Source organism: Canis lupus, chromosome 17 (genome assembly GCF_048164855.1).
Source record: "Canis lupus baileyi chromosome 17, mCanLup2.hap1, whole genome shotgun sequence".
NCBI classification, from domain to species: domain Eukaryota; kingdom Metazoa; phylum Chordata; class Mammalia; order Carnivora; family Canidae; genus Canis; species Canis lupus.
Window position 1 is genome coordinate 30360469 of NC_132854.1, and position 9327 is coordinate 30369795.

The 9327-nt window shown below is 38.5% G+C and overlaps 1 protein-coding gene across 13 annotated transcripts in view; it reads right to left on the bottom strand.

Moving 5' to 3' along the window:
• SCEL (sciellin) overlaps positions 1-9327 on the bottom strand; it is a 163731-nt gene that overhangs the window by 57038 nt on the left and 97366 nt on the right. For 12 of the 13 annotated variants that reach the window (XM_072782701.1, XM_072782712.1, XM_072782708.1 and 9 more), the window contains one exon: positions 1370-1450. The exons of the other annotated variant lie outside the window; for it this stretch is intronic. In XM_072782701.1, the coding sequence (XP_072638802.1) occupies positions 1370-1450 (81 nt within the window). The remainder of the gene's footprint in view (positions 1-1369; positions 1451-9327) is intronic. 13 annotated transcript variants of the gene reach the window in all.

The window sequence follows — 9327 nt, forward strand, 5'->3', positions numbered from 1 at the left end:
AGTTATAAATTTAGTTTATATTTTTCATTAATTCAATGAAGAAGTATTCTCCTGACTCATTAAAGGAAAAAAAATCTCCTCATCCTAAGGACAAAATTTCAAAGATCCTGTGAAGTTTCACTGAATAGAAATTCAGACTTCGGTTTTTAACTCAATAGGCTGAACACTTAATGCTACATAGCCCTGCTGCCCAGTCAGCATTTTCTAGCTGAAGTTACTCTCTTCCTGAAGAATAATTCTAGAATTTTCTTTCATGTTGTCAACAAAAATCATCATCAAAATGCAAAAATACAAAAGAATCAAAGGCAGGCAACCAAGTGGATCTAATGTATTCAGTCTTCAATGATAAATCATTTTTTAAATCTCACAATAATGGAAATGTGCAATGTATGTCCCGAAAAACAGCTCAAGATTATTAAACAGTTTAGCAGAAACACATGGGAAATTTTCAGAACTTTGAATTTGTTTCTAAGTATTAATTATAGAGTGTCAGAGATTAAAAATGGAAAAGCAAGTCTGTTTTTTTCTCGATTTGGAGATAAGTTAATTAGAAGATTTTTTTAAATTATAATAGTTTCGAAATAAATTGCAAATTCCTTAGCTAAAACAAGACTAAAGAGCTACCCAAAAGTATTTCTAATATAAGGGAGGGTTTGAGTAGTAATACAGTTTTAAGAACATCTTTCATCAGAAAATGTAGCTTTTAGGAACGCCTGGGTGGCTCAGTCGTTGGGCATCTGCCTTTGGCTCAGAGAGTGTTCCCAGGTTTCAGGGATCAAATCCTGTATTGGGCTCCCTGCAAGGAGTCTGCTTTTTCCTCTGCCTATGTCTCTGCCTCTCTCTCTCTCTCTGTCTCTCATGAATAAATAAATAAATAATATATTTAAAAATATATAAAGAGAAAATGTATCTTTTAATGGGAAATTTAACTAGGAGTAAATATAAACCAAATGCATGTATATATGTAGTTTCTATCTAGATTATATATGTCAAATACTACATATGTATGCATGTATATTTATAAATTTATATACACAGAGACAGAAAGAAAGAGATTCCTTATATAATGCTTCCTTATACATAAATTAGAAGAAATGTGAGGATAAACACTTCCTGGACATGAATATTGTTCAGCTTCTATTTTGAAGGTATATTTCCATAAGATAGGAAATGGCTGTAAGTATTCAAAGGCAAACATAAACATGCATTTGTATTGGCAATTAGAATTAGAAAAGCTTCACACATGCTTCTTCTGTGAATGTGTGCACAAAACATACCCATGCTTTGCACAAAACAGGTCATAATTCATTTGCTTTCATTTCTTTAACTTCCTCATTTGGGCAAAATTTTCTGGAATGCCAGGTCTCACCTGTTCTCCCGTCTCAGCTGGTTAGGAGATGAAACAGGAGAACTGGGCTTTGGAGGTATTGGAGGGTGAACAGTTGGTTCCCTTTAAAACAGAAAACAGCAATTCATTTCACCATGGAAACATGGCAAATTTTAGCATCTATTAACTGAATGTACTTATGGCCTATATGGAAATAACTCATGCATCTTATACCACCACCCCCTATATGAGGTAGCTGAAGGGCCAGAATCCATACAGCACTAAACTTTAGAAGAGTCAAATATTTAAATTATAAATATTTTCAAAGTTCATTTAATCAGATTTTTGGAAACCTTATCCTCTTTCACTATAGCTTGAAATATAATGTGTCCTTTTCAAAGATTAATATTTTGCTTGACTAGCTCAAGCTGTGGCATTTTGGGTCAGCAGCATATGAGCATAGTAAATGGTTCTTGAGCATTAACATATAATCTTCTTTAAGAAATGTGTCAACCATCTGGCTGCTATGGAAACAGTGAGGAAGGTTTTCAGTTTTACAGACCTCATGATAAAGTTGATTTAAAGCTCTTAACTAAATCTAACTTAAATATTGGCAGCACAGGCCAGTTTGCTTCTAGCAAAGCATGTATATACTGTCAGCCTAAACTTTCCAACAGAGAGCCAAGGCAGCCTCTGAGCCAGTGTGATTTGATAACCTAGGAACTGCAGATAGGCAATTATATACATATTTTGGATAGAGTCACCACCTAACTTATCCCAGGGGCTGTCACCCCTCTTCCCTCACCACTACTAGAGTAGCTCCCTATTAAATTCAATACCTAGTAAAAGTACACATGTGATCTAGACTCCAGGTAACCTCTGGCTTTTGCAGCATGGCTAGGTGACATGTAGGCCCTGGAATCCAGTTGTCTGAATTGCCAGCTGTGTGATAATGGGTTAACCTGATTCCATCTCTTCATCTGTAATGACCTTTCTCTTAGGATTGCTGGGGGTATTTTCAGGTATTTTCAGAATTAGATCATGCTTTTATTTAACAAACATTTATTGGTAGCTTTCTATGTACAAAGTGTTCTACAAAGTGGATAATCTCCCTGTTCTCAAAAGGCTTTCAATGCACAAATCAATGTATGACAGATAAAATAAAACAGAGTAAGAGAATAGAGAGGGATGGTGCAGGAACACTATTATATAAAATGAGAGGGTCTCTTTGAGAGGTGAAATTTGAGCCAAGACTCGAAAGAAATGATAAAATGAGCCATGAGAGTATTGGAGGAAAAACATGTAAAGATGGGCATCATCAGCTTAGAGATGACATTTGACACTTGAAACTGGGTGAGATCACCAAGGGACTCAGTGCAGATAGAGATACAAGAGGGCTAAGGGTTAAGTCCTGCAGTATTTAGATGTCAAGAATATGAGAAGGAAACAGCAAAAGAATCCAAGGAGAAATGGTCAAGGAGAAAAGAAGAGAAGTATGAGGGTTTAGCACCCTGGAAGTCAAGTAAGGGAAGTCTTAGGAAAGGAGGAACTGGCCATGCCAAATGCTATGGACAGATCAAATAAAACAAGGATTGAGAAGTTTCCATGGTCTGGGCAAGATAATGCTCATTGGTAACATCGATAAGTGCAGTTTTGATAGAGCAGTGGTGAACAAAACATTATAGAAATGGATTTTGGAGACAAAGGGAGATAGAGGTGTTCTGCAGTGAAGAGGAAAGAGAAAAATAGATAGATTCCTGAAGGTCAGTCGGTCAAGGAAGACTACTAGAGTATGCACACATGGTGATGGGAACGACCCAGTGAAGGGCCTCACTTTGATGGTGCAGGAGAGTGAGCAGAAAAAAAGAGACTTGAGAAGTAAGGGAACTTCAGACACAGGTGGGATGATTGGTTGGTCATAGATGGAAACACAGAGAGCTCTCTCATTTAATCCTCACTGTGATCCCAGAGATAAATGTCATTCTTCTCCCCACCTTACAAACAAGAAGACTGAGGCTCAGAAAGTAAAGATAAATATCCCATAATGATACAGCTGGAAAGTGGCAGAAGGAGAAATCTAAACAAGGAAATCTGGCTCCATAAGCCTTCTCCATGTTTTGATAGGAATCCTTGGGCAGCACCAATGGCTCAGTTGAGGTTCGTGGTCATGAAATTAAAATAAAGCTAACTACCATTGTTTTCTCTTGCTACATTTAGCTGCTTAGGGAGCAGAAGCAGACAAAACAGAGAGTTGGTTCTAAGTTTATAATTCAGCCAAGTAAGTGTGACAAAGAGAATGATGGCAAAGGAAAGGAAGGTGGGATGTGAGGAAGTGATTATAAGAAGAGATTATGGATCTGAGATGGACGTGGAGGGAACAGGATATGAGGGGAGAAGGAATGTGAAAAATCAATGGGTTAGTGGGGGCAAGGCTGAGAAACTTCTGGAATCAGAGGACTGGAGAGAGTGGGCTGAATGGAATAGATAGAAAGTAGTAGGAGAATGGGAAAACTGAAATTTTGAAATTTGTATGGTTACTTACAAGGGCAAGATCTATGAGAGGCTAAGGTAGAGAAAAGGATAAGATCAATGGTGAGAAGATAAAGAAAGTGAGAAGTCAGGGTGGGGAAGGATTCTCCATATGGGTTTGGAAATCACCACACATTATGGTAGGAGATATGTGTGAGACAGACAATGAGCCTGGCGTCAGAGTCTTCAAAGAGTGCAAGTGAGTGACTCCAAGACCTTCAGATAACTGCAATGAGGAAAAGAAGCTCATTATGCCATGATTTCAAGGAAGATAGGGGAGTTTTAGGGAGGAGAAAGGTAAAATTGATAAGTAGTAGCAATGAGGAGAAAACAGAACCTCTCCTCTTCTTCAGGACCCTGTGGAAGCAGAGTCTTCTGGAGGATCCCAACAGAGGTGAATACTATTTTGTCAGAGATGAGACTGCAGAATTGCCAGTTTTGAGAGTAATAGATGACACAGCCAGGGAGGTACTGTAGAAGGTTTGAGTGGTTAAGCTACTGTTAGGTTGGGTCAGGCTCAGTGATGGACAGAGCTCTCTGTAAGGCTAGTCTAGGTGACAAGAAATGGTCAGACCAGGCTTCTCCTGAGGGATCCATGGTCATAGGGATGGAGAACAGGATGCAATTAGTTCTAAATCTTTCTCAGCAGAGTATGGTACTGATTGTCTGGGTGATGGGCAGTGGAGCAGCCGAGCATGGAGCATTGTGGGTCTCCTGACTCTTGTGTGGATGGTGGCACTGAAGCCAAGAGAAGAGCCTGCCGAGCATTCAAGCTCTGTCTGGCTCCAGTAAGTGCTTGCTATATGTCTAGTGTCATGGCTGTTGTTACCCAACATGAACCCAATACTGTAGCTGTGCCAAAACACTTGCACTCCTAACCATCTCTGCCACCATATTCTCTCTGCTCCCCGGCTTGCCTGCTTCTCCCTTTCCCCTGGACACTTCTTCCTTGCCCTTCAGACTTGGCGTGGGCATTACTATCTCTGGTGGTACCCAAAGCTGTGATAGATATATCCCTATGTTTCTCCTTAGCCACCCTTTTAATGGCTCTATGACACTGATTTGGATTAAACATAATTTTCTGTCCCCATACGGGGCCAAAAGCTCCTAGGATAGTTATATCTCAACTACTAGGACTGTGTATGATTTGGGTGTCCAATAAAAATGTGTTGAAAGAAGGAGTGATTGGCTGGATTTCTATTTGGTGAGAAAGGAAATAAATACTGAAAAGGGGCTTGAAACTTCTGAAATCTGTTCAAATTTAGCCGACCCGTTGAACTTCACTGTTCTTTCCCCTACTGAATACCTAGTAGGTGCCAGGAGCTCATATGAGTTCTGTTGTTACATCATATGCCTGATTTACAGTTTACATAAAACAATTTAACATAAAAATAGTCTCCCCATTCTGGTTTAGTGCTAGATTTTATAATTGGATATTGTTTATTTGAATATCATCATTTCTCTCAAAAAAATATCCCTGTGTTAGGAATCATGGGATATCACAAGAGATAATGTATCTTTTGTGTATCAGGGAAGATTAGCTGATTATATGCTTTTCTTCCAGAGGTCGAGCAAAGGGTAAGAAGATGGTCAGTGCTGGATAATAAATCTGTACAACACTGGATATCTGAGAACAGGTGGAAGAAAAGTAACAAGATGGAAAGGAGGATTACAAAAAGGGGAAATATGATGGTGCCACACTTTGCTTATGCCAGAATCACATTGATTGAAAAGCTATGTATATTCCATATCTGATGGCTTAGCCCTCAAAGAGGTGGGTAAATATTGACTGGGTATATCTGGGAAACAGATATGGGTAGAGAAGTAGACCTGGGTACCCCGTACACAGTGTGGATATGGTTTGGAGACGAAAGAAAGAAAAAGTGGATGTGCAGTTGTGAAGACCAAGTGAAGCAGAGGAGCATATTTATTTCTGAGGGTGCTGCATTTAGCCCCCCACTGGGCTGGGGCTAGTCAATGCCACATTGACTTCAATTCATCTCAAAGGAGCTTTCATTTGCATCTCTGCAATGACAGCCACAGATGACAGAACCCAAGCCCTTAGGGGCAATGAGAGAAGTCATTCATGCCATGCCAAGAGCTTGATGTGATGCCAAGTAGGGGGATTAAAATGCAAGAGCGAAGCAGGAAGCTGTGGCCTGGAATGTTTTGAAGAGAAGGGAACAAGAGACACGCATGTGGAATGATCCTGTTTGAATACTGCTTTGAGATGCAATGTTTAAGCTTGGATAAAGTTGACCTCTGGCTGTACACTCTGTCTTTCCCTTAAGCCCACATGACCTTTGCAGGATCGATGTCACCACATTAGTGGCTATGATTGTAAAATAAATGAATAAATAAATAAATAAATAAATAAATAAATAAATAAATAACTTTCAGGAATAAAAAGACAGCTTTCACAAGAAATAGGAAAACTTGGAGATAATAGCCCAAAGGCCAGAGCTAATAGAAATAACATTGTGAAGTGGCTTATATTACTTCATTTTCACATGTTGCTACAAAGATCACTTCTTTTTGTATGGCTTTTTTGCACAACATGCCTGGCTCTGTGACTTCTGTTTGACTGCCTTTGTGAAGAGCATTTCATTACTGCAGCACACACTTAGGATGAAACAAGAATAATTGACTCTAATATTGAACTATGAGTTTTGTTTTCACTTTCTCATCATGTTTTGCCTGTTTCCCACACAGAGAATTTTTAATAACAATGACAAAGGAGATGGAATTTGTATTTTTTTTTGAGTTTCAGTACCAGGCTGACTTCAAGCTCTCACAAACTTGTTTTGGTCCATCCAAACATCCTTCTCTCGTGGAGTTTTTTTTTTTTTTTCCCCCAATGAATCAAAAAGGTTATTTTCCCTGTATCATGGTGCTGGTAGCTCAGCCAGCGTTTCAACTTAGTTTTTCTGATGTTGAATCTCGTATGTTTTTCTCTATAATATACTGCATCAAACCAATACCCTTCCAGGTATTCCCAGTGAAAATCTAATAATGACAGGTTGTTCTGCATTGTTTCCTTACCCAAGGACAGCATCATTACATTAGCTCAATGAGCACTTATGCCACAAATGCCTCAGGCATAATGTTAGGACACATAATAATATAGATCAAAATTGGACATTCGAAAACTAGAAAAGGTGCAGTCTCTACTTTCAAAGATCTCATTGAAAGCAAGGCATATGTTCAAAAGAATGATTACTATAATGAAGTCTCACTTTCTAGTGGCCAGAGGCCATTACAATAAACCATAACACAGCAACAGAGTGTGCACTGGACTCAAATTCCAGAGCCCTAGGTTCTAGACTAGCTTTGCCACTAACTAAATTTGACCCTAGAAAGAGGGCTGATTCTCTGAACCTCTGCTTCTTTATCTATACAAGGAGAAGACTGGTCTAGATCTGTGGCTGTAAAACCATTACATGACTGAGGGAAGGCAGCATGATTACAAGGCATCTTCAATTCCACAGAGCCCCGAGCATTTGCTGTAAACCAAGCACCTTGAACATTTATATACTGCACTTTCCAAATGTATGTAGGTGCAATTGTAGTTAATAAAATTTAAATTAGCGTAATTCATGTCAGCTTTATAAGAAAATAAGTCAATATTCTCTGGTCAATAGATAAAAAGGTGACACAAAACTTTAAGTATTGCTGAATTCATAGCATCTTTATGTCCTTAGATATTTACTCAAAGACTAATAAAAAACAGTCCAATTATTATCAGGTGAAGTTGTAAAAATTTTTAGCATTAAAAAAGGAGTCCACTCAAAATGGATCATAGACCTATATATAAAACATACCAGTATAAAACTTATAGAAGAAAAATCTCTGTGACCATGCATTAGGGAGAAGGTTCTCAGATATAACACCAATAGTACAATTCACTAAAAAAAATAATAATTTGATAAGTTGGACTTCATTAAATTAAAAACTTTTTCTCTGCAAAATACACTGTTAAGAGAATGAAAACAGAAGCCACACTGGCAGAAAAATATTTGCAAATCACATATCTGACAAAGGACTTGTAAGCAGTATGTAATTTGTTAATTAGTCAACTGTAAGTAAACAAACAACCAATTCAAAAAATGGGCCAATGATTTGAACAGATACATCACCAAAGAAGATGCACAGATAACAAGAAAGCATATGAGAAGATGCTTGACATTATTAGTCTGTAGGGAAATATAAGTTAAAAAAAGAATGAGCTACACTACACACCTATTAGAATGCCTAAAATAATTGTTTTAAAAGCTGACAATACTAAATGATGTTAACAAAGTAGAATAACTTGAACTCTCATGCATTGCTGGTGGGGTGCAAAATAGTACAGCCTCTTTAAAAACTGGCAGTTTCTTATAAAGTTAAACATATGCTTACCATATGACCTAGCAATCCCACTTGTAGGCATTTATTCAAGAGAAGTGATCACACCAAGAAACAGGCATGCCCTCAATCCTGTATGTCAAATTTAAAGCCCACAAAAACAACCCAAATTTCCCTCACCAGGTAAATGGCTAAAAAAACTCTGTGGCTCCATATAATAGAATATTACTCAGCAATGAAAAGGAATGAGCTATTGATGCACACAACAGCGTGGATGAATCCCACATGCATTATGCTAAGTGAAGAAAGCCAGATTCAAAAGGCTGTATATACTGTGTGATTCCATGTAGCTAATATTCCTTATATTCCTGACAGAGGAAGAAGAACGATCAGAAGACAAAGAAGTGCCCCCAAGTCTGCTGACACTCTTAAGTAAAGTGTGGGTCTTTGCACCCCCCCACCCACTTTTCCCACTGCCCTTCATCTAGGCTCTTGGAAACCTAGTTCCTATGTCACAGTATGTTCTGGTCACCCACACTATACCATACCCGGGATGCCCTGTCTTCTTGCTCCAAAGCCATCCCCTATTCATGAAATTCAAGCCACCATCCCTTAGCATGTCCTAATTCTGCCCAGTTCTTGCAGAAAAAAACAAAAAAAAAACAAAAACATGGTTTAGGTAATTGACACTAAGATTTGGATGACCAGATGACCCTTTTAACCTCTCAGAATTTTCATGCTTTTAGCTGAGGTGAGATTTATAATCTCTAGTTGATAGACCTTCAAACAATACTACAAAAGGGTAAAATAATTTTAAAAAATCAAACCATTTGATTTTTATGATTGGGGCAGAGGGAGTTGTCAAAGGGCAAGGCAGTTACCCCTAGGTATCCTGATTCTCACAGCTTCTTCCTCACCCCTGCTTCTGAACCTGAAGATACCCCGCTTCATCATACTTCTGGGGGCTCCCTCAGTAGCAGTAGAGGCAACAGGGGCTCCAAGGGAGAAAGGCTGGTGGAATTCAGAATGGGGGTAAGCACAGATGTCTTTGTTGGTTGTTATTTGAATGTGTTTAAGTTACTTAAAACTAGTGTTATGAAATCAGAAACTGTCTCTGTTGACCTCAT